The following is a 26,745-nucleotide window of genomic DNA, read 5'->3' on the forward strand; positions in this document are numbered from 1 at the left end:
AGGGCAAATGGTGCCTTCGCATTTGCCTTTTGTTGTGTGACCCTTATCAGTCTTATAGAAAAAAAAAGCGATTTCGTTTCCTTCTAACACAGCTTGAAGCTTTCAGTGCAAAATCTAATATTGAGGCCAGAATTATCCTCCTACAAATACTGCGTCTATTTCGTATCTATTTCAACAGTATCCGTGTCACGGCACTATCGGAATATAGTCAAACATGACCTGCATTCCTTTGCCGAGCAACGCACCTGTTCAAAAAAAGATAATGCAAGCCGATTGGCTAATTGTAGCCGCTGTACCCGCGATGAATACCCCTGATTGGTTCGCTCTCTTCCTGTCAGGCAGCAGATAAATGCCAAGTGATTGGTTAAGTAGCCTTGGTGACAAGTCGCCAGACGGTATATTAAGCCAATCTGTCAGTGGCACGTGTATCACTGCGTGAACTCTTCCTATTTCTCTTTTTCTTTTTAGTTTGAAAGAAAAATGCTCGTGTTGATACTATAATCGAGATAACCATGACGTTAGCCTTGATGGGCAAGAATGTTTCTCAAGCGGTCCCGTGTGCCAATTTACGCCCAACTGCTTCTACGAAAATATCCTGGAGTGATACATTAAATTGAAGACATGATTTATTGTTTTGAGTTGTTTCCAAACGACTCGGGTCAAAACTGTCCGAAACACTTTTGCATGCAGGGAAATCATCCTGCGATACCCACATGCACATCATGTGCCTAACTTTCTTGCTTTTCTCCTTTTTCTCCAATTTGTTTCCAATTTAGTGGGTATCCCGCGATAACACTTCATGTTGATCAAATGTTCATTGGTTCATGACAGAATTCTTTATAACGAGAACGCAATATCCGCAATGAAATCAATTCTATCTCCGCCCCTTGATATTCAAAAGAAAACGAAAAGGTCATCACATTTCAGAGAAAAAGAGTTTTTGAAGAACAGGTATTCGCCGAAATTAACCTGTCATCCGTGGTTAAGGAGTTGCATATATTATACGGCTGTGATATCTTGGCTATTTTGAGTAACATGCTCTCCTTGAAACCGAGCACGATAATTGCCGTTAAATGATGAAGCATTCCAAGTCGAAATGCGAGCAAGTTGTAATGAAACGGCTTTTGAAATTGGTATGACTCTTTTCTCTTTGGTAACAAAGAAAGCCACCGTGATTGTCATGATTGAAAAGAACCATTCCGTGTCTGAAACTGAATGACCTGTTTTCATTAAACTAGGTTATTTTCTTGCTGGGAAATTGTAATCAAGACCTTTTGGACGTATTGGGTTGCACTCATGCCTTGAAGGTCCCACCTTTTGGTCGGTTCATTAATTTGAAAGCAGTACACGTGAAATTAGTCAAGATTGATTTAAAGCAGGGTTCGACTTTAGCGGTAGCCCGCTAGCCAAATGCTAGTCAAAACAGCGACGGGTAAGTTAAACTATTCCTTAAGTAGGCTGGCGAGTCAAACATTATTGGGCTATACGGCAAAGATGACAGGACAAAAAGAAAGAAATCATTAAATTCAGAAAGCAAACCTGTATCAATTTGTGTCTAATCTTATTATCTGTTTCGGGTTAAATGATTAAATCTGTTTATTAAAAACACTGACAATATTGTCTCAGGATACACGTTTTACATGCATGCACATTGTCGTTTACGAGATACAATATACTAAAAGAAAAACGTGGGCTAGTGAAAATGCCCGCGGGCTAGGTAAGAGTGTGTTTAAGTAGCCCGGCTGGCTAGTGAAAAAAAAGTTAAGGTCGAACCCTGATTTATAGGCATTGCGACTTCCTCTTTCCATTACATCAATTAATCTGAATTGAAAATGGAAGTTATATGTTTTTCCCTCCATCAATTATTTTTTGTTTTCGTGAACTGCCTTAACCACTGCGTCCATGCTAACTGTTTTTTTTAATTAATCGATTTCAATCAGAAAATTACACAATTGGATTTTCACAATTTAGTTTCAAAGTTTTCCTTCACTTGAGGTTGTAGTAAAAAAAGAAGAAGAATAAACACAAAAGAAATAGGAATTATAGATAAATGGTGACGTACACCTTTTCTGCTCCTAATTGTTTGGTTATTTTTAATAATAAATTACATTTTGTTATCCCTTTCCTCTTTCAAAATGTAAAGGTTGATTTCATGTTCTTTGTCTCCTCGTTAACTTCACGACATACAACCTCTAGGCCAACCGTGATATGCGACCGGAACAAATCATTATTATTTTTTATGGCTTCACGGAATTGTGTGGAATTGAAAAAATTTCCCACCATGCCCCGGGTCTAAAGTTTTAAGTTACGTGGTTTGTAGGATAGCAAATAGAAGTTTTGCCCCGGGGTGAATTGGCACCGACCTACCCAATCACTTCGAGAGATGACGGTGGGTGAAAAACACGAGAGCGAAAAGTCACCCGTGCCTGTAAGAAACTGATACGCAATCACGCCGCAATTGACGCGAAAGATGATGAAACTCGCGCTCAGCTTGCCTCGTAAAGACGCTTGTGGTTCCTCAGTGATAAAGATCTCACCGTCGGGAAATTAAAGAGACATGGGGACTTGGTAGCCGACAATTATAGAGTACTGAAGTGAATACATCACGCGCACAATTAGGTGTGTAAAACACATTAGCGCGCGATTCAGCCCGTGATGCCATAGATATTCTATATCTATGCGTGATGCCGTCATAGACCAACACGCGCGCGTACGTGTTCTTTAATCTTGTGATCAAAGATCCTACGCGGCGCTATGGAATCTTTGCTTGTGATTGTTTCAACACAGCTGTTCTCAGGATGCTTTCTTTTGTACTCGTGAGCATTTGGTGTATAATGTTTGCTTGTGAACGAAGTATTTTTCTAAACGTTGACAAAACAGTTCGTGCCTGTTTGCAAATGCATGTATCAAAATGTACGCAGTAATTCACTTATGAGTGCGGCAGCAAGACGCCTCGACTCTAACCAATGTTCCAAACCGACCTTACATGCAGTTTCCAGTTTCTTTAAAACGTGACATACGCGAAAACATTCATGTCTAACTCGATGTAGCACTAATGCTGTCACATCACTTCTGAATATTAAATAAGATTAAAAGATCTGGGATTTATCTTTGCCTTGTTCAACAACGTCTGGAATTTGACTCGCGATGAATGCATTGCAACTCTGTTTATAACATGAATCTGCATTCTTTCAGATGCCTATGTATGCATTCTACGGCAGTGCAGTTCATCAATACCAAGCTCGTGTCCAATTCTGATTCATGAACGATAATGACCCGGTTTTGCAGTAAATTACTACCGTATCTGCCACCATAAGCGAACCATCAGCGATCTTGTCGCTTAGGGTGTTCTGCTATTTTTACGGGTTTGGTTTGGGAGGGTTTACGGCCATGTAACATGCCGGCAGCTGGAATCTTTATTGGACAGCTGTCAAAGAATCCGAGACAAATGGCCCCAAGATTGACTGCCTATCTGAACCAGATAGTCAGTAAGAGGTCACCAACCAATCATAAGGAGAAATAGCAAAGTTAATGAACTGCACCATCAAATGAACAGGAATCTAGATGAAGATCGTGTAATGAAACAGCGCGGGAAAATAAAAAAATAAAAAACAGGAAAAAAATGGCATTAATAGATGCTGAAGAATATTAGGTGCCTATAAATCTTTCTTCGTCATTTTCTCTCCGGAAAAGGAAGTGACATTGAATATAAATTTATTTAAATTAAGACAAAAAATCAGATAAATAGCAAATGTAATAAACTGAACCATTCATGAAAGTACGCTAGGAGAAAAAGAAAAGGGACAAAGGTAGTGCAACGAACGTATGACAACGCATGACAACGTAGAAAAAATGGAGAAAGTGAGGAAAATGGTATTTATTGATGCTGGAGATTATTATAAATCTATAGCATAAATCGTTCCTCGTCATTTACAAAACCCGTGCAGTTATATCAAATATAATGCTCCAATAAATAGGAAAGTAGGACAAAATTCTTATAAGTATGACTGCAATGTTAAATGTTGAACTGTGCATATGTAAAATAGGTGTTAGTGTAAGATACATTTATCAACCAAAAAATAACTTATAAACTGAAGGTGAATGTGGCTAAAACAAATTTCAAAACATACTCTTAGATCCACGAACACTCGGTTAGAATTCAATTTATTCACATTGCCAAGAGCAAGTTCGAGCGAAGACCATTAGTCGACCAGTGGTCGATTCAGGACGTAATTTACGCCTGCGCACTAATAGCAACATGCAAATGCTTCTAGTCGGGCAATGGTCAAAATGTCTTGAACCTGGCTCCCAGCTGTGCACTATGATGCACCGGCGGCTATTGGTAACCAGCGATGGAACCGTTCCCCATTTTGTTCCAAATATTAATAGTCGACTAGAGTAGTCCAACCATCCTGAGTTCGAGTGATGTAGTTTTAACAATGGTTCACCATAGAGGCCTATAGTCGTTGCTAGAACTTGCTCCAGTGTGCGTGGTTCTTTGAAAATTGACCTATAGCGCCCTCTAGAGGTAAGAGGGCAAAGAGACGGGGAAAATTGAAAGACGAAAAGGTATACACAAAAAGCAAAACGACAACGTCAACAAGAACGGACTTACATTTGTCCTTACCTCTGGACAAATCCCGCGGCTTTGTTGGGGCGTGATAACCATGTTTGTCATGACGAAAAAAGCGTTCGTTTGCTGCTGAAAAAAGGAAGAGGAAAATGAACCGAAGATAAGACGTGTTAAATGCATGCACATTGTGGGAGACACTCCCCACTATACCAAACCATACACAGCGGCATGCACGAAGGCCCAATTATTTATGGTCATAAAAGTTCTTAATGAAATCCAAAAGTTTATCTTCGGTAAAATGGAAAGAATCCACAAAATGGTAACTGTTAATTGGAAGACATTTGTTCTGTAAAAGGCGAAAATGAGTTAGGTTTGCCACGAATCATTGATTTTTGTTTTAACGGAACTAGTATTATTTTCATAATATTACTTATTAATGTGGAGTTTTAGTTACCATTAAGTCCTGTCATTTTTTGCACTTCAGTTTCCCAAGTCGTGTTTTTAAATCTTGAATTCTTTCTGGGTTGACCAATGTGGCTTCGGAGTTTGTTTAAACAACTTTACAAGCGCAATGCACAATGCTCCAATGCATCAGTCGAATCTCTACTTCTCTTTCTGACAAACATCATGCAAACATGCAGCTTTCCAAAATGCATCTCTTAACGAAATCACACTCCCTTCTAGTTTTCAAGCCTGAACTGGTTAAAAAAAACTGGAGAGCTGTTTTGTCCTTGAAATTGCACGATGCTTGATGACTAAACTGGCTTAAGGAATGAGTATTTGATTCGCAAACGCTGATCTCAAATTGAATCGATTGAATCAATAAATAAGAATTAAATTGTCAAATAAAACATCAATCGTCTCTGTGGCAGTCTGGTAAACATCTCTGTGGCCGTCACAATTTCAACCCGCCATTTTTCGTCCCGCCATTATTTCCTGCAATCATCAAGCGACGGTAGTACACATTACCAGCGCCTCCTTCACTCATCCACTCGATATTGACGTGGCTTCCCCTTGTTGCCATGAAAATAGGAATTTGTTGATACAGATGTGCAGGCCTGATAGCGGTCAAACAAAGGTATATATTTTGGTTCTTACGAAACATCAGTATTGAGTAACCATTCGGACTCGCACAGATTCAAGTCCTACACTTCAAAGTGAATCTATCACAGTATATTTGCTACGTTCTCATATGCAATCTAAGTGCTATGTATAAAACATGAGCTTTCTGTTCAGATCATTGCGAAACGCATGAAGTTCTCCTGTAGGTCGACATGCGTCAAAACTATAAAAGCAAACGCCAAAGACAATTTGCACTCTTGCCACTTTGTCCTGATTGACCTTTCTGTGGGAAAGCAGGCCTACTTTATTTATCTTTTACTGCTGTAAAACACATTTGGCATTCGCCACATCAGGTTGTGTCTAGATTTCTACGGAAAGAGCCTGTTACCATTAGTGTCCGCTGAAAAACCTTATTCATAAAAAAAATGTAAGGAAATTCAGGAGCAATTTGTTCTCAAGGCTCTTGACACCGACAAGTTATCTCATAAACATGTCACGGGCGAAGAGAGTGTTGTTCCTTGCCGATCGCTGCCCACAACACCACGGTAACTGGATACGGCGAGGGAGTGGGGCCCGGTTGTAAAGGTTCGGTGGCGCGGATGAATATTAATTTCCTGTGGCGTGTGATTCGAGGGTCCACTTCGAATGCAAACAGGCCGGGCTGAGAGGAGGAAAAGAGACACCCTAACAATAATGCTTGGTTGACTCAAGGAATGAAGGGTCGGTTTACAATTCGTCAAAGTGCCCGAAAGAAGGCGGAAAGCAGGTGGTATTTTAAACAGAGCGAATCAATCTGCTCGTTTCGGATATCAACGTTACTAGCGGATGATTCTGAGAAAAGCTTAGTCGTGCTTATTTAATTTCTAGGTTTACCATTTTATCAGCCAAAACCGCACTTTGTGTAAATGTGTGTGGGTCAAATAGGTCAAGACGCTTTGAACTATTGCAAGTTCCAGAAACCCGAACTATACTCGAGGGTAAGAAACTAATAAAGTGGTGCTATAGCGCTTGATGCCATATTCCAAAGGTCTGAAAGCGCTTCACTTTTTAGTACCCCAGACCATCAGGCCACGAGAACAGTTTTTGCATCGTTCTACCTTCACAGGTACCCATTTATACTCCTGGGTAGAGAGAGGCAATTGTAGTAATGTGTCTTGCCCAAGAACACAATCACTATATGTTCCCAGTCAGGATTCGAACCAACACTGTAACCATTGGACCACCACGCTCCAGCTGTAGTACTGCCCCTTTTTGACAGCCAACCTTGAAGTAACTCCATTTAGCAAATGGAGTTACATAGAACCGCACACCCAAACGTTTATAAAGATTGAGATCTCCGAACCAAAAGCCACAGTTGCCATCGGTCATTCCATGGTTCGGTTGTAGAGGCAGCACTAACGGCGCGGAGGAACGGATTCCTATATGCGTGTTGTAATGAAATGGATGCAAAAGGGTTCGTGTTTTGCAAACGACGCTTTTGATCTAGTATGTAAAGCTAGGTAAGAAACACTAAAACGTTTTGCATTGGTCACAAATGGCAAATACATCAGGCCATAAGGCCATTCATGCGCTGAAAGTAGCTGGCGTTCTGGTTTCCTACCCCCCCCCCCGAGATATAGCAACAGTGTACAGTTCAAGAAACTGACATTTCAATGCACTATAGCTAAGGACAAGGAATCTTTTGCAATTTAACTCACAAATAGCAACAAGCAATAGGGTGTCGCTTCTGAACATAAAATTAGACGTGCAGTTTATTGCGGTCAAAGACCTATCGAGTTTTCGACTCAATAAACACTACTGAAGTTTTCGTAGTGTGTTATTTCGACGTCCAAAACTTGCATAATAGAAGCAAATGTCTGTAGGCCTACTTAGATTGATGGCCTAGAACAAATGTTGCAACGATATTTCTATTTGCACTCAAGCAGCTATCAAAGTGGCTACGTCAGAGACTTCACATGAAGTTAGACTTCACTATGTTATTTTGCTTCTTTTCTCATTATAGGGGGTTTGACGAACAGAATCATTGATCGTTATGTGAAAAACAACCAATTTAAAACTTCAGTTGCCATAAGTTAGCATGGTATCTGTGGTTTTTATTGGTATATTGTCCCGCCCTAAACGACAAACCATAAAAAATAAACAGCGCAATGAAAGGTCTTCCGTTCACGAAGAATGGTTAACAGATTGAAGACTGATTCCAAGACAGAGGTAAAGGATTTTGTTATTCGACCGAGGTATTGATTTCAATACCCGAGAAGCTTGCCTTTCGAAGGCATCAAGTGAGCTCGGACGCACAATTTCATTTCGCGGTAAGATAATATCGCACCGAAAGCCGGATTTGCGTTTAAAACCGGCTCTGGTTGACGGCAAAATCCCGTTTGATTTGAAAACCCGGATTGGCGCATAAAGCCTTTTATTTGACGCATGCTGCCTGCTTCGAAGTTCAAGGTCTGGTATGAATTTCAGTCATTTCCCGCCCGAATGAGTCAGACAGACGATACTGAAGCGAGATGGTTGGTCGATCATTCCTTAATTAATTAATGCTGCACCAGACCATAGCGCGACCAGCTTCGCTAATCGTCGTTTCATTTGATGCAATAGCTTACCTGCTGGATCCCTGTAATGGTTTCTTTTCAGAGCATAGAATTTTTTTTATCCTGAGTGCTCAGTAATTCAATATGCAGAATCTTTTATTACTTTTCAAGGTCAATGGATCAGCGGGGAAATCGGTCAGTCTCGATATGCATTTCATATATATTTTTTTTCAGACCAAATATTATCTCGGGTCTTGTTTTTAAATTATTTTATGGTTACTTTGGGTTTCTCTTTTAATGTTAATCTTTACAAAGTTCTTAGGTGTAAGAGGTGCAACTTCAGATATGCTCATTATATACCCTCTTTGCGTTTAATCTGTTGACATGCTAATGTATTAAATAGGTGACGTGTTAATGATTTTTGAAATAAGAATTAGTATTCGTTCCTGCAGTTATGGGCACTATTTCATGTTTCATATTTCAACCCATATTTAAAATGTTAATCTACGACTTCAACAAACGTGCGATCCATAAACAGCAACATACTTTCAAGACAAACCTCAGAACAGTCTTATGCTATTACTACTAGTTTGCCATTGTTCCAATATTTTGTCATGCAGCATTCGGTAGTTTTTATTATTATTATTATTAACACCGATAACAAGCATGCAGCATAACCTATAAGAAATACTTACAACGAAGGCATCAGAGTGGTCAATTATGGTTTACATTAGTCAATGTGGTAGTACCATCATCTCTGCATTCTCTGGAAATGTTAACTATTACCACACCCAACAAACCATACTACTACAAATCATGCAAATGTGCAATTTAAAATAAATCGGTGTGATTACACTATACACATGAATTACAACCGATAAAGATGACAGTGCCGTGAAGTCGACGACTTTTGCACGTTGTCATTCGATGCAGACTCGCTTTTCACACTGCATGTTTAGTGGTGAGTTATGCCACATCCATTCAAACGTGAAATAGTTAAAGAGGGACTTACTTGTAGGGCCGATGGGTAAATTGGTGTGGGTTGAAGGCGAAAATCAAAAGGGTGTAAAAAGGTACAAAAATATAACGAGGGAGTCAGAAGAATGTCGTCTGTGCAAAACAAACGGTGTCTCCTTCAAAGGCAAAAATTACCAGATGATTTAAGTGCCTGAATAATTCTGGGAAAAAATATTAAATGAGTGTGCTTGATGGAGTGATGAAGATTATTAAAGTGCTATTTTAATACATGGAAGATAATATACACATTGAAAAAGTGTACATGACAAGGAAGTTGAAAGGAACAAGCGATAAAAAGACAAACGAACGTATTTAGGCTACGTAATAGGCAGTGAATAGATAATGACAGACAGATATTGATAAATTTGAAAAGTACAGGACAAGTATGGGATAATTGAAAGACCAAAACACCAACAACAAAATCATGCAAAACATGAAACAGAATGAAAACAGGTAACATGAATCCAAAGAAACAGGGACAAAACGTCAAGAGAAAAATCAAGGTATGAGATTTTGATTGGTATTAAAAAATATATATATATCTGTCCTAACCTGTGGCGGTATGACGTAATCGGCAAGATCCCAGATCCGATTGTAGGGCGTTGGGTCATCTATTTGAAGATCCCACGCCCCCGTGATGTTTGTATAAGCCACGCCTTTTAACTTAGCCGTCGCCGATCCTTCCACATTGTCTCGCTTCTGGTAGTCTTTGTTGATAATTAAAACATATCTGCAATGCAATTGAGAGAAGTAAAATATCTTAGTTTAGACCTATGGAAACTGTTTCCCTTAAACACTTGAGTTGATGACGCATGGTTTTGTGTGTGCGTGATAGACTATTATACTGATTTGGTATAGGATTTGTAACACGATAACTCGTGTGAAGGCACAGGAAAGAAACTAGCGGAACTTTCTAGACTTTCTCCGACTGCACTTAGGAAAAAATCAATTACTTCGTGTAAGTGCAAACCACCTGTCAATTAAACTTTCATCCGATGTTCATATAAATGTTTAAAGTCTTGTAGATTGTGCCGTATTCCGCGTCAATGAAAGTGAACAATGGAATCCGCGGGCTTTATTAATCATCACAAATTCCTTCGGATTATAAGGAGAGAATGGATTTTATTTATTTTATTTTGTTTTCAGAAAAGCGAAAGTACATGTTTGTAAATTAATATAAGAGTGGTCTGCACTTTCTTCTCATCCATTAAAAGTACAGTGTGCCAGCGTGGTGCTAAGGTATTTGTCCTTTATACGATATCAAAAAGTGTACGTTGAATATTTTAAGAAACCTCAATGGACATTATAGACATTGTATCGGCGTTGGATAGCGTAACTGCAAAAGCATGCGAACGAGCCTTGCTGGTTCACACTGCTGAAGACATACATGTTTACGTTATATACCTTTTGTGGACATTCCTTTGTTCTCGTGTAGTTAAGAAAAACCTCTGAAAAAAAGTCATTTTACTCACACTGTGAAAACACTTTCAACTCATTTTTTCCTATGATTCGCTTAAGTGTTTCTCTTCATTTTGCCACAGGTCAACCTAACCCCAAAATGCCTCTAAACCTGTTTTCCAGAGAGGGGGAACCTTGTGTGGACGTGGGCAAGTCCACACAAAGTCGCTGCTACCTGGTTTATGTGGGCATCTTTTGTTCGGAAGTCCACACAGTGAATGTAATGCTTGTTCACAAGTTCAGCAGTATACATGTAGTGTGCATGCTCAAGGTACAATGTTTGCTGCCACCACAATTTAAAAACACTCCCCATATTGGGGCGCCGATTTCGATATCAAATTCTAAAGGTTGAACTTTCCGACTTCAGTCGTGCAAGACGTAGCTGAAATTATTCCACTTTTTAACCTTTTAAGTAAGATGACCGAAAGTCCTAGAACTGGCCACCAAATGCCACGGATGAAATATTCATAGAATTATGAGCCTTTGAGACAGTTGCTACATACATAATTCACAGCCTTTTCGCGGGGGTTTTACTGGCAGCTGCGTCGCCTCATAATGGATGTTGTAAAAATGTATTCAGTAGCTGTGACATATTGACAAAGGAGGACATATGGCGTGGGGTGGTGATGAAGTCAGAAGATCTGAGAATGCTGAGAGTAGCACCTGAAGCTTTCTTGCAAGGTGAAAGAACTTCGGGATGCAGTTGTGAGATGTGTGGTGGTACTTTTCAGCAACACCCCGTGACAAATACCGTTGAGATTATGGCATGATTCGACTTCACAACTTCAATATCAAGTAGACACTTCTCGTGGCACGGTCAGATTAATTTTCACTTGATACTTCAACCGTGCTTATGGTATAATGTTTTAAAAATAAGGAGTAACAAATTTGTTTGGATTTCTACCTATAAAGGTGTTGCGCTTCATCAATGTATTTTGCATTGCCCGTGCTGGTGTTTAAATTAATTAAGTCTGTCTCCAGCCAATGTGGCTTATCGATGTGGCGTTTCGCTCAGGTTTTCTTGATAATGAAGTGACTGAGAATATTTCTATTCTCGCAGATGAGATGCCGGTCCAAGGCAGGTTACTCGCCAATGGTATTGCCGGCATCCATTTATACTCCTGGGTTAAGAGAGGCAAGTTGGGTAAAAGTGGCTTGCCAAAGGACACAACAAATAGCCAGCGGCAGGATTTGAACCACTGACCCTCTGATTAGTAAAGTCACATCTCCTTACCGTTAGGCAACCCTCCTTAAAATTAAGTATAGGAACAAGTACACATTTCGTTCGGTTTTCGGTTTGCTTTAAATATAGGCCAACTTAAAAACCATGCCCGCCACCCCTGCATGCATTTGGCATTGAAGGCGCAGGTGTTAAGATGAATAAAACAGCCTGGCATGTTTTAGTTACCCAGACATAAGAGACAACGCCATCATTCTAGTGGACGGGGGTCTCTCGCTTAAGACAATTATTGGTTTGGCTGGGGGAAGCTGGATTCACCTGTGGAGGGCTTGTCCGGCGGAGAGTTCCGGTTTGGCCGGACAGTGCAGCTTTGGACCGGATATTGCCGGTTCGGACCAGACAATGTCAGTTTGGACAGAATAGGGCAAGTTTATCATGGAGAATTCTTACTTGCTTAGAGAGTGTTTGGCTAAGGTAGTGCCGGTTTGGTATGGATATTAATAATAAAAAAAAAACTTAATCACTCAAAAAGATGCCCCAAAATTGTCAACCCTTTTCGGATAAAAAACTGCTCCGTGTAATACAAGTTACTTGCCTCACGACTCTGTCTTAATTTTGTCTCTGGACTTTCATTTTCATTACTTGTTTTCGCTTCACCAACTGCATTGAGCTTTTCCCCTTAGGTTCACAAGAGACATCAACTGAAACACTCTCTCCTCAAAATGCTGGCCCACTGTCAGGCAATAAACAGGCAGGACCCGCCACCTCATACTCCGTGTTTGTTCCCGCTCAACACCGGAGCCAAAATGTCCGCCAGAGGTTCGCTGTTTGCCAGAGAGATCCAGTTGCCATTTAAGAACAACATCGGAGATCCTCACAAAAAGCGGCCTGACATCTGACAAAAATCCCCCCAAAGAGTCAAGGGGCCAACATTTTAATTTGCTAAATTGGAAAAGAGCGCCGTTCCAATCCCAACGCACACAAAACACACGCTAGTGGAGGCGCACTGTACTGATGAGACGCAGGCCGCACTGGGAGTAGGGATGGATTTGCACCGTGTTTGTACAAAAATCAAGACGGGGGAAACGAAGCGATCGACGGTATTAAAGTGACAGTGCCGCAGGCTTAATTGTCAAAGAGTTCGTACATGGGGAGTCATCTTCGTGCGTAGTATCAAGATAAATGTGTCCTTAAAGATGTATTGTGTAAAAGCACAGTAGTTTCTTTTCCTTTACCCATTAAATTAACGCGGTATTATTTCCAACTGTAAAAATATATTTTTTATATTGAATATTAAAAAAGGAAATCATTAATTACCATATAGCTTTACAGTTATTACAAGCGTTAAGCCATTAATTATGGCATTAATAATGGTTTAATGAACATCGCGCTCTCTTTAAAAAAAAATCATTACAAAACAGCGAATGGAGGCCCTCAATCTCAATGTCCATTTGAAATGTGTCTATTTTAAGACCTACCCATAACCAAACTATATATAACGTATTTAGAAAATAATATCTGATGATGATACTGCATGTAAATTTGCTCTTGTTGTGCATAACTCCGTCGGAGACAAGAAACACAATGCCAAGACTTTATTAGATAATAGCCGTAGGTATTCAATCGACCCAAATCTTAATGTAGCGTGCATAGAGACGAGCAATCGAACGAAGTCACATGAGTATGGTCATCCGCACATAACGCGTTGTTTATTGCGGTGGCTGCTGTGCATTCTGTTGCGTTGGAAAGGTAACACTCCGTGCGTAACTCCGATTCGTGCACGCGAACCCCTTGCCACACCCAGTGCATCATTGGGTTTAATTTCTGAGATGCAGTTCATTAAGGCTCGTTTATCATCAAAAGTGCATTGCTAAGATGACTTTTGTGAGGTCGTGCATGAAATATCGGGCAGTCGACTACTTCTGCTATTAATTATAAATCCACGACCGTCGCCAGACCAATTTGTAAGGGAAGTATGTGTGACCACGATCATAAATCACGCAAAAAGAATATTTTTATGGAATGTACCGACCATCATAGATTAAACAAACGGGAGTGGTAATGCAACACAAGGGGACGCTATAAAGGGTGGAAAGAACTGGACACAATCTGACACTAGGCGGCGCTGTTCACAATTGACGTTTTTGTCGACACACGATTTACCGACAAGAACCTTGATTTTGCCAACCGAAATGACAAATGAGAGTAAGTGAAACCCCTCCACACAAACGATGCTCTTTCAATCGATATCCTCCTTGTTTTAATAATAATTTTGTCAGATGCCTAATTAAATACACTAAATACTTTAACACCTGGTTTTTTTTACTTTCAGCAAGCGTTAACGGCTTCCTTTAAAAAAAAATACCATGCATAATTACGACATATAAGCCATTTCAGTCTGCCGGTTCCCCGAAGCAAGACAATGTCAAAGTTATTGCCGACTTTCTGAATACAAGTTCCAAACCACGCACATCTTAATATTTTATTTTAAAAAAAAGCCTCATTGCGTGCGGGCATAATTCTCAACACCGGATGGCCATTAAAAGCTTATCACTCTCGAGAAATATCGGCAAAGTGCGGCCTGCGAAATTTAAGCCGCAGCGAGTTTTGATACAACTGTCATTAGGGGAAATAACCAAATGAAGTTCCCGTCGGTGCTGAACGAGGGAGCAACGCGCTGGTGTTTTCTATAGCCGGGGGCTTGTTTGTCCAAAGCTACCCTCACTAATCGGACCAAACTACAATAATGTAAATATCGAGGATATTACTATGCCTAACTACAGTACCGTACCTGCAAAATCAATACATAGGCTATGCTTTACAGCAATTGGACCAAATGATAAGAATCCTGTTTTTTTTACCCCGTCTAGAACCCTTCGGCAAAGGAAGAGCTCAGGTGACCCAATTGTAAACATTAACAAGCAAGTCGTCTACAACGTATGCAGCATAATCTGGTATTCTACATTCCCGCCTAATTTAGCGGTCACTCACTCTTGCGTAAATTATGAGGTCGCGGTTACGGTATTACAACCTGATCGATTACAACAGCCCGCGGTCAGAAGGCAGCCTGTGGAATGGATCCAGCATGAGGGATGTCCCTGGAAGAGAGTTTCTGTAAAGACGGCCTTTACCCTGAACGAGCAGTGAAACAATTACCATTTAGCCGGATAAGTCGGCCAAGACACCGCCCGTGACCGCCGGCGGCCATTTTGCAGCATGACCATCGGATTGGCTCGGTAAACTAGAAGGCCAAGGGATGTTACCAAACCTGGGCTTCGAAATCGGCTTAGGCTTCGGGCACAAATTGATTTTGAGGTCCCCGACCTGACAGTTCAAGAAAAAAAAATGCAAATTTCAACCAGCGGTAACTCAAGGTTGAAATCTGAGGTACGCTGTTAACCCCTGGCAGACCTTGTAAACCTATGTAATTAATTTGACATTGTCCACTCAACTTTTGATTCATTTATGCTTTAGGCACACACCAAAACCTGTCGTGCAATGTCAATGTCTGATATTATTTGGTTTGGACGTAACAGGTTTTATGGATTGGAGCCGGAGATAAAGCCGAAGTCGGAGACGAATGTGTCGAACAATAAAACTTTAAAAGCACTTTGGGGCGATATGTTGTTACAACCATGGAGAAATAAAACACAACAGGCCCGCCATATTGCTTTTGTCTGACTCTGAATCCAACCCGGTATAGATAACACCTCTGTTAAACATTCATGTTGCGTCGACGGGTTTGGATGACTCTCCCGTGAACGGGCAGTCTTGTCCCCGAGGGAGTGATACTGATATTCACGCCCTGGATATACAGGGACCGTCCCAGGCAAAGGTGTTATCAAAGCAGTAAGTTACTGACGGTCTTCACGGAAAATCTTGCATTGGAAAAGAGTATTATGGGATTAATCCCACAATTGATGACGGAATGATAAAAATCGTTAAGCTAATTTCGACTTAGTTTAGGTGCCAAAATGATGCTGTACTGTCTAATTAAATTTTGCTTCCGATTTGAAACGTAAATTGCACGCATTATCAAACATCATGACAGTATCTCAGCTGTTATAGGATTAATCCCACAATTAATGACGCATCAGCCATTGTCGCAATGACACTTGGACTCGCAAAATCGTACTCTCTATCCTTGTCACTATTATTCACAGCGTCAAAGAGTCTATAAATAAAATAAAAGCAGCATTTAGAGCAGAAATAATCGGTGTTAACGCTACAGGGGCATTCGATAACAAGACTGTGCGATGAAATTTTATTTTTGGCGTCAGAAATTTCTCGCTGGAACGGAAATAACTTAAATCCTGGTTAGAATTAATATCATATTTACACAAGCCTCTTTTCAATTTTCGGAAGTAACAAGCATTAAAAAATAATATTGGTATATTCACTGGCCGAGGCCATGAAGATAAGATTTCCGATGAAAAAAGGTGAGTTTTTTCCTTAACTCATGCAAGAAAATGGATTGCGTTTATCAGGCGAAGTCTCGTACGCTTGATTCCACGATTTTCGCACACCAGTCGACCGTGCTTTGTCATACAATTAGTGGGTCAATTTGTTTTGCATCATCTCCGTTATAGTTACCATGGTAAATGGTTATCTCCATCATGAATAATTGGACACTATTTTGAGGAAACAGCTTCTTAATTTGCAATACAGGTAAATGTTTCATAAAAAGGCAATTATAGGTCAAGGTTTTATTAAACGAAAATAATGCAGTCCCTATCTACTTCCAAATTCGATTGTGTGAGACCGTACTCGGTGCGTTGTAGTCCGGTCAATTTACAACAAAACAGTGCCTGACCTAAAACTATTTGCAATAGAATTTATTTTAGCACTATCATGCGAAGGAAGTATAACTGTTTTGTACTAAAAATCTAATTTCATCCAAGGAGAGGAAGAGTGTTTTATTCACTATTTTCCGGACTATACCTTTTCATCATACGTAAACAGGCGTACGAAGGACGCCATGTTTTCTTTTGCGTCAGAAAATACGTTCCCATCACACACGAGACTTCGTGAAACACGACTGATCACAGCAGACAACTTTTCTATGTCCACCAATTATTAAAATTTATGGGAATTTACTTTTGACGCGCAATACTATAGGATATTTTCTTGAAAACAATCCGGAAGTTGAAGATTGTTTTAATGCCTGCATTATTTATTGGTTAAAATAATGCACTTTATTCTCAATTTTGTTGCGGGGAAGATTTTTTGCATAAACGGGTCTACTTGACAAATCAGGGGCGCCGTGATAATGTAAGAACAGACCCAATTGAATTTAAAAAAAAATTAGGTTTCCACGCTCATAGCCTGAGTCCAATCTTCCAATTTGAAATCCGGGATTCGTGTGTTTGTTTACTGAGAAATTTAGGTCATTGGCATAACTTTATAAATTGTCAAAACGGTATACTCAAAAAGCCCTAATGAAGAAAAATCAATGGGAGTAAAATCTTGCAGTGAAAATTCAGTTGAAGTCTGGCCTTGAGAGAAAAGACATTTGGCGCTATGATGACAAGTATATAACCAAAACTACAAATAATATACATGCTGCCAGATCAAAGCCTTAGGCCGGGGGGGGGGGGGTTCAAACCAACTTCCCTGTCCCAATTCCACTGAGTTTATTTTTAAGTATTAACGTGATGTCTGTTCCATCCAACGAATCTTTTTGTCTGGACCCAAGTATGCTTGTCTGGAGCACTGATCTCTATATAAAGACTGGATAGCGGATATGCATACAACATTCACACAGTAGACTTTGCATATTGACCAATTCGCCCCCGGTCTCACGAAGATGGCCGCGTATAATACGAACGTTCTACGCGTAAATACGCGCGCGTTGTATCAACAGTTGACGCGCATTTTGGTCACGTACACATATTATGATGTTCTAAAAGGGACACATTTCCGTTGTGATTATCATTTCAAAACGCCGAAAAAGTTATATTTGCGGCATTTTAGTAACCACGACGTTAGAAAAATTTTAGTTAACCTTGGTCAGTGATGGTGGTCAAAATATAAGTCAAGTGAACCGCGACGTTACAAAAGAAATCATGCTGTCTATAAAAACGACAACTTGTCCTTTGTAGATCACCAGCCGGTCTCACCAATATGGCGTCAAATTCGTACATTGTGCGGCTCTGTATTAGCTATCCAGTCTTTATATAGAGATCAGTGGTCTGGAGTAGTGCATTAATTAAAGTCACTCTTGACAAACAGATGTCTCCATCAAACCTCATTGTACATACCTCAGGATCTTTTCGATTTACAGCTGTTTGATTTACATATGGAAAACGTGGCGATATGCATGCAGAGCTCATGTACGGAACTACGTCTGTTTCTCATTAACTTCAGAAATTATTGCTTTGTGATCGAAATGATTTGAGATTTTTTTGCTACATATTACATGTGCTTAAAATGTCAGCCCCAGAACCCGAGCGAAGTATTTCCAGCATTTTCTTAACCAAATTCAAAACATGTTCATCCTCATCATTTTCAGGCGCTCAATTAATTCTTAAAATAAAGATTTTTCGCTTTACTTCCAAAACGGTAACTGTATGTACCGTCCAATCGTTTTCAAACATGAGACCGTGTATGAGCAAACATGTATGAGCAAACACCGTGTATTTGCAAATACACGTATCTCGTCTATGGACTTATTGCGCACTATCGGGCGGCAAGTCGTCCACTCTGTCACTGTCAGCCCGTCCGTAGTGCCCTGGATGAAATTATGACTTGAACCTGACAGTGATCCCTGCCAAAATGTAAAATTGGGTGCACAGCAAAAGTAGAATTGTGAACCCCCCCCTACCTCGTCCCCAGGGTGTCGAGCAGTACGCGCCCACCACTACCTGCTCTTTCACCCTGGTATTGGATCATTTACATGTGCAATTTTTTTGAACACGTATGCCAATGAGGAATAGTCTGGTGCCTGCGTGTGCGTTACATTAGCGTTTGTTTTTGTATGCGGTGTCTGGGGTAAAAACAGCATCAATTCATCGCGCCGTGAGTTATGAAAACACGATTTTTTTTAAGGTTAAAATGTCACAATCTTGCCCACCAATATGCAGTATTATATTTTATATTGCTATGAGCAAACTGGAAATAAAAGGAGTTTTATTGAGAAGGCAGGACGTTATGATTACAATGATCGTGAAAACATGTAATGCACGTTGGAAATAACAACACCAACTACACGATATAAATCCAGTATGAGCAAGTTGCGGTATCGAATCGGGATACAGGAAGTTTCCAATTCAGGGCTTACTATTTTAAAAGAGGTTGGAAAAAAGTAAGCACTGGGGACGAGGTTGCCCATCCCCTTCCTCCATGCATATATAAAACAAAAGTGATGCTCGTGTTGGACATGTTTGACTGGTTCGCTGCTTAGGCCATTGGATAGTTGAGCTATATTTCCTGCTAATAGCAGTTCCTTGATAACGGACACAGAAAGTATTCTCAGAGCAAAAACAGGCTGCCAGCAAAATGATTTTTGCCTACTATAGCTGAACAAGATCTGCTTCAGCTCCATGGAATTGCGGGGCCGTGGGGAATCATTTCGTCGTTAGGTAGAGTACATGATAATGAAACTGCCTGCAGCGGCACTGCCCAATGTGTGATACCTGGGGAAATAGCCAGACAATTTTAGAAAGCAAAAAAAAAAGAGAGAAAGAAATACTATAATGTCTTGGTTTGGTTGCTCCAGGGCATGCGGGTAAATAGATTAGCGTTAACCTGGATTCCTCGCAGTAGTTGATGGGGTGGCCCCATCAACTGATGAAATTGAATCGTTAGTGATAATTTCGCGACAGGTGAAAGGTTCGGTTGGAGTGAATTGCGTATGTGCGCTTTTCTTAGAATATCTGTTTACACTGATGTTTGCTTTTTCGGCCACGCTTCTGCACTGAGTAGTGTTGGAGTCTTGTTCGGTCTTTAATAACCCCTCTAGCACCGTAACCCACACAAAAGGAGACGGCCCGTGAAACTTTACAAGAAAAATTACGGATATTAAGAATTCATGTCTTCATGCATAGCAAAACAAAGTGCCGGAAATGCGATTTCAGTCGTGGTCATTTGATGGAAATGTTTGCCCTCCAAATGATGTTTGTTCTCTATAATTAGTTTGGCTAATAGGTCCACAGGGCGATTACGTCAGTTCACTAAGTCTCTGCACCTTCCCACAGAGGTTGGAATGTGTCGATTTGTCATAAGACCCAATTGAATGATGTTTGTATTAACGTTATGAGGTTGCTATACGGACATTCTCGTGGAGCTGCATGCTCACTACATGTCGACTTTCACAATAAACTCTTGAGTGGGTACACAGAAAGAACTCACGCTTCAAATGTCAATGGCTTTTTAAGGTATTGAATTTTTCAGTTTGTACACTTTGCTAATTATGTTGACCTCGCTTTGTACCCCCTCAACTACAGCGCCCTCAATCGGCAAAATGTACGACCGATAGCCGGATGTTAGGTATAGTGTCAGAAACTGCCAGCGTCTATTGCTACGGCTATTGACTGTAACACGTCGAACGCAAATCGTAGCCGTAGCCACAATGACAAAATTCGACTTATGTACGACTTAAGATTTGATGTCCAGGAAAACAGACCCCGTAATATTAATGCATAATGACGTCACATTTCAAAGCATATGTCTTTTTTTCCTGTGTTCATGCTTAGCTTATTAGATTTTATTGTTATTGAATTTAAATGAAAAAAAACTACCCCAAAAATGGCCACTAAAGCAAGTGGTCCAAAACTTGGAAGAACAAGAATTAAGGCCCCTACAACAACATGTAAGAATGGCAATAAATGACAGAGGAATGTATAGCTTAACGATAAATGGGCAAGATGAGAGGCATATTGGCAAGTGAAAGACAAAAGTATCACGGAAAGAAATGGATTCAAATCTGAGGTAAAAAAACAATAAGTGAAGACCAGTCAAACAAAACAAAACGGATTGAAGGAGTGAATGTGAAGTGAGACCGGTACAACAGAAACTGCAAAAAATGAGGAGAGATGGGCTGACACGATTGGACGAATTGCAACATCGCTCCAGGTCAGCTCAAAAATGTGAAAAACGACTTCTTGAATCATAAAGCTGAATACCTGATCAATAAGAAGAGGAGTCATATCCCATTCCGTATACGAATCCCTTCTCAATTAATAAGGAGTCGGCGTTTCTATGTTGGCTGACCAGAATAAAGAAAGGAGAGGGGCGAGTATAAAAGGTTCGGTCCAATTAAAGAAGCCTTCGGGTGATAAAGTCCATGTGCGTGGGCCTGTCATGAATTTGTCTCTTGTGATTTAATGTTCTGGGCCGTCTATACATCAACATCTCCAGCCGGATATTGCTGTATACGGAGTGAACTCTTTGAAGATGGTTAAAAAAAAACGAGCAGCGCGCGGAAGAGGTGACGCTGTGGCGTGCAGGGTGGTCCCGCCGCGAATGAGGCAAGACGATATATTTTTTTCTTGTAAGTCGGTGAATGCGAGCATGTCATGGCCCGGCAATTTTGCTTCAAATCCCCTGGCAAAATGAAATAAAGTCTGTCAGAGGACTTAAGTCAACAGAAGATGTACATCACTGAAGTCGCAATATAAATCACCGATCCCATAAGCTCGAGAGTCTAACTTGTCTCGTATATATCTTCAGATATTTTTTTCAATAAAATACGGATCGATGCGCTTGCACGCTCGTTTAATATCTGCCTGGGCTTCGGCGATTAATTCAGTACATAAAAACCGGTCGTAACTTTTTTTCCCGTCTAGCCAATAAGCTGGACATATATCGACGGTCCTGTTTGTGAGCGATTGAAAGATTTTCCTGTCGGCATTTTGACATCATGTCCGTGAGATTTCTCAAAACAAGTTGGCAGAAAGTTAATGTACAACCGCCATTTCTAGGCGCTAATATTATAGGTTTTCCCGCCTATTTTCTAACGTCTTCTTTCCAATTCACCGATTCTAATATTCAAATCCATCCAAAAAAAATCGATTTAGTGCACTTGCAATGTTTACTTTCGTCCCTTTTCATACAATTTGAATTTAAGTTAAAGCAAAATAATTCAAACCATGAACACACATATGCGTCAAGAAGCATTCGATTTCGTCTCGTCTACGCATTATTAAAAGATACTTGTTTAACTTCGTCATAGATACTTCACTGTGACGTCTTCAGTAGAAAGCAAACGGGCCTCTGATAAGAATAATTTTCCACTTTTCTATTCCTTGTTTCTTCATAAATGTAATATGTTTGTTTCTTTTGATTTTATATTCTTAAAATACGTTAGACTCGGTTTTGGGCACACACAAATGTTTCAAGTGGAACTTAGGGCCATCGTTGTTTTTTACATTTTCGTCTTTCAATTTAACACTTGTTTAATTCGTTTTAAAGATTTAAAAGTAACGTGTGTTTGTTGTTCTTAGTAATCTATACACTTGTTTTTTAGTAACTGCTCTCGGAGTTAAGCTACCCTACTTGGTCTGAGAACATCGTGCGAACGAATGTGCCGAATTGTGCTCGAAGACACAAGGAAAATGCATTCGCCCACACACCGGACAAATAATTCGATCTCTGAATGCTGTTATTTGGCAATTGCTGAGACGAATTCAATCACTTCATGCAGCAATATTCCTGACCAAGAACTCAAATAGGTTGACCAAACTTTGAAAAGGATTGATAAACGACTAAGTTGATTTTTCTAAAACCAGCATGTGACATTCTTCTCGGACAAATTTGAATATTAGCATTGGTGAACTAGAACGAAAAACGAAATAATACAGGGTGAGTAAAACAAAACAAAACCCAAATGTCGGGACAATTGTTTTAGTGAAGTTCCGCATGTAGCGCTTTCAAAATCTAGGATATAAAAGCCCATGTCATAAGCTTTATTTTGATACAAGAATCATTCAAATCACTTATGTACTTTTTAAGTTACGGAGTTTTAAACACATGTTTTAAAGTTCTGTTCACGGATCACAAAAAAGGTGTGCGTTCTTTCAGCAAAACGAAAACAATTCACACACATACTTTTGTGATTTGTTTTCGTTTTGCTGAAAGAACACTGAATTTTTTGTGATCCGTGGACAGAACCTTTAACGGTGGTTGTGTTTAAAACTCCGTAACTTAAAAAGTACATGTGAGTGATTTGAATGATTCCTGTACTAAAAGAAAACTTATGAATTGGGCTTTCATATCCTAGATTTTGCTCACCCTGTATAGCCAGGAAATATCACTATAGGACAATGGGTACGAACGAATTTTCCGTTTCATGAGTTCAAATCTCCAGTTTAGTACTTCACTAAAATTAAAAGATAAAGCATATACAGTGTTTCTTTGTTCTTCTTCAGACGTATAGATAACAGTAACAAACAAAGAAAGACACTTCTGTTTCAGCTTGTTTGACAGGAGACAGGGCCTACGTATTTGCTTTGTTGACTGCATCAGTCTTAAAAACACCTGTCAAATACGCAATACAAATTCAAAGAAAACACCAACCGCAAACGGAAAAACGAGTACCGGAAACGATTTTCGTCACAGTCGCAAACCATTCAGGTTTGATCTAATGTCAATATTTCCCCATCACCCACCGATCAGATCTTGTAATCTCCAACCAAGCTGTTGACACCCCAATTATCTTGTTCCCCATCCCTACAACCCCCCCCCCTCTCCACCCCTCTCCGTTATGATGAACAAGTTGACATAACCTACTTGGCAGACATCAGTCCCAAAAAAATGTGCAGGTCACGGAGTGAAGGGGTGCCGAGGCACGCGCGGTGCTTCGTTTAGTTTTCACGAGTCGTAACCGCCTGCCAAGCGTGAAAACGCGCCAAGAGCTCCCGCGCCAATTTCTACTCACACCCCTTCCCCTCTGCAATCCGTATTCAGTGTCACAACTTACTCCTCCAGACTTACCTCATTCTCAGGCGACTGTTCAACTGTTTTGTTGCTGAGCGACTATAAAGACGGTCAGGTTTCTTCGAATTTCGCAAACTTTTGACGGATTTTTTTTTTTTTTTTGATCCGGGCCATTTAGGCTATGTGTGTTTTTGGCGCTAAAACATAAACGAATTATAGCAAGATCATCAACATTATTGGTTAACCATGTCATGAAAAATACTTCATTTGCATATGATGGTAATGCTTTTATAACTATCGTGTTGTTTAATAAACGTTTATTGCCTTTATGAGTATGGGCCTACGTCACTGCATTTTGTTCCTCTGAGTTTATTTCGGAGATAATTATTATCAAAATTCCACGGGGAAAAAACATTTTATATTTTAAGTTTCGCCATTTTCATACTATCTGAGAGTAGGCTAAACTGCACGTAAATCGAAAGCTGTGACATCCTACAACATGCAGGATTTCAACTTGGATCTCATAATTTGTTTTAAGTTACCAATACAAGTAATTTGGCACTCCCCTTGGGCAAAAAGCAGACAAGTATTATCGTTAACCGCTCGAGTCATGTCAGGGGCAAGTTCTTCGAGAAAATCGCAAGCATAATGCAGGCGCGTGTGGCCAACTATACGGCGCGATGTCATTCCGATTGTGTCTCACGTAGTCTTGGGCAAAAGGCGAGGATTAAGAGGTGTTGTCGTCCCGGCCAGTAATGACTAAGGAGGGACCTCAAACGGCCCCCCTGGGAGACCTACAACGCGACAACCGCATTATGGAAATGGGCCGTGATAGGCAAAGAGACATGTTCTATCACCGACATAGCGCAATGGCTGCCGGCCAGCATTTTTTCTTCTGCAACCAAGTACAGTAACTCACCATAATGCGCGCGCGTAAAAACATATCACGCGATTGAAATAATATATATCGTGATTTGAAATGACTGTTCAAGGTTTAGATTTCAACCGAAGATCAATGCGACACCGTGGCCTAGAGTCTAATACATGTCTGACGCTTGTGTTTTTCTCCAGTTCCAATAACAATTGACGTGCATGCACACTCATGAGGTGGGTAACTATACTTGGTTGTAGAAAACATAATTGCAGCCGGCCAGTATCTTTGCAAGCCTTGTTTTCCCGGAACACCTTGCATATACAGCAGGTGTAAGTAGTACGAAAAAAATGCATGACTTACCTCATCTCAAATTTGATGGGGCCATTAATTTATAACGACACAGCGAGAGTCGTTCAACTGCAGCCCTGACCTTGATATGGTGTGGATTGAGGCGTGTCATGCAAAAAGCTATGACACTCGGGGAAAAAGGTACAAACGGTATGCCCACAAGATATAGGTGTCAAAATGAAATGTAACTCTCTTTTTTTTGGTCACTTTGATCCTTGTACATGTCCTTTTTGACTACCTATTTTTTGTATAACTATACACCTCTCCTTTCTCCTTCAAGTCGTCTTTCCTATGTTCCATGTAATTTGTTCTCATGCGTGACCGTTAAAAAAAAGTATTATTATGTAACACACCAATATTACAATATGATAACAATGGTTATAAAATAACTTGATATCTATAGTCACAGTAACCTTATAATCACGTACGATTGCAAAACAATGTTTGTGAAATACACCATGCTAAATACATTACCCCTGAACATTCCTATTGTACCTAAAGCGATTCATTATCTGCTTTAGTAAATTAGTACTTGATAGGATCTATTAACAATACAAGGCAAGCCTAATTGTCCCAGGCCGCCAAAATAATTGTGTCCAATCTTTTGGGAGTCTTTTCATGCATTTTGCCTACACTGTTGGCCAGATTTAGGCCATTCATTTTTGTTCCGAGAAATCCTTTATTATAGGCTGTACTATAGAAATGGGTGTAAAACAAAGTAAAGGCCTGCTACAGGTTGTGGTTTAAGTCATTCGCTGGTTGGTGTGGTCTGCGACCATAAAACACAGTGCAGTTTACTTTCATCGGCGATCCCCTTTAAAACAGCCCTACTTCGGCGGCGCTTACAGAGCCCGTGTGAAAGTAATGTACAAGTATTGGCGGCACACTGTTCTCAATTAATGATCTTTACGCACTCATGTATGGGCGGTCATGTCTGAGCAGGGAGTATTTAAAATGGATAATTGCTTTCGGTGAGATGAGAGAGGAAAACAAGCTGCGGTGGCTTCTCAACAACTCTAACGGGGTGCCCCGGGTTTGTCAGTGTAATGATAATAACAAAATCGCGAGGATTTTTACGAGCTTACGAAGGAATTGTTTACGACTGTATGAAAAGCGATGTATCATTTTTGTTATTTTCCCGAAAGTACGATCTATCTAACCAGTAGTCTGGTTCCCAGACTAAAAGATTCCAACTATTCTGATAAATTGTAGGTCAGGTAGCCTACACATTAAAAAAAAAAGGAACATGATGAAGCAAAGCTCGCCCACGAGTGCATACTTGAGGCACAACGTCTATTTCAATACAGATACTGGTTAATACGCCCGGCATAGACTTTGTTTTTTAAATGCAAGCAATGAAGTTATGAACTCAAAATTTCAAAGCGATTACAAGCATGACAGGTATTTTGATGGAAATAGAAAATCACTTTACGCGCTGAAATACCCGAGCTATTGCGAACATATTCGGTAAACTTCGGGTATTTTCGAAAACGTACAGTATCCTGCTCGTTTTTTGGACACGTTTAGTTTTAGCCTAGCAAATGTTTGCTAACCTGAGGCCGTGTCTGGATAATTTGACTACGGCTTGAATTTACACACGAGTCCATTGCAGCAGCTGCAGCCACTTCGTGTGTAATTTGAAGCCGTAGCCAAGTAATTCGGACATAGCCTTTAGTCAAGTCCCACGCGCCTATACCCGGACCATCCGGACACGTAACGCACCCCGGATGCTGGCACGTAAAAAGACTAGCACGAGCGGCGAAGCCGCGAGGGCCTTTACTATCTCGTGGAACTAATCACTTATTCATTTATTCACGTAATATAA

The 26,745-nt window shown here is 40.2% G+C and overlaps 1 protein-coding gene across 1 annotated transcript in view; it reads right to left on the reverse strand.

Annotated features, from left to right (window-relative positions):
- The window catches only part of LOC119730091 (P2X purinoceptor 4-like), a 69,671-nt gene that overhangs the window by 25,549 nt on the left and 17,377 nt on the right, over window positions 1-26,745 (reverse strand). The window contains exons 2-3 of the mRNA XM_038202874.1: window positions 9,739-9,916; window positions 4,628-4,699 (exon numbers count right to left, since the gene is read on the reverse strand). Coding sequence (XP_038058802.1) covers window positions 4,628-4,699; window positions 9,739-9,916 — 250 coding nt within the window. The remainder of the gene's footprint in view (window positions 1-4,627; window positions 4,700-9,738; window positions 9,917-26,745) is intronic.

This window comes from Patiria miniata, unplaced genomic scaffold (assembly GCF_015706575.1).
Source record: "Patiria miniata isolate m_02_andy unplaced genomic scaffold, ASM1570657v1 HiC_scaffold_22, whole genome shotgun sequence".
Classification (NCBI taxonomy): Eukaryota; Metazoa; Echinodermata; class Asteroidea; order Valvatida; family Asterinidae; genus Patiria; species Patiria miniata.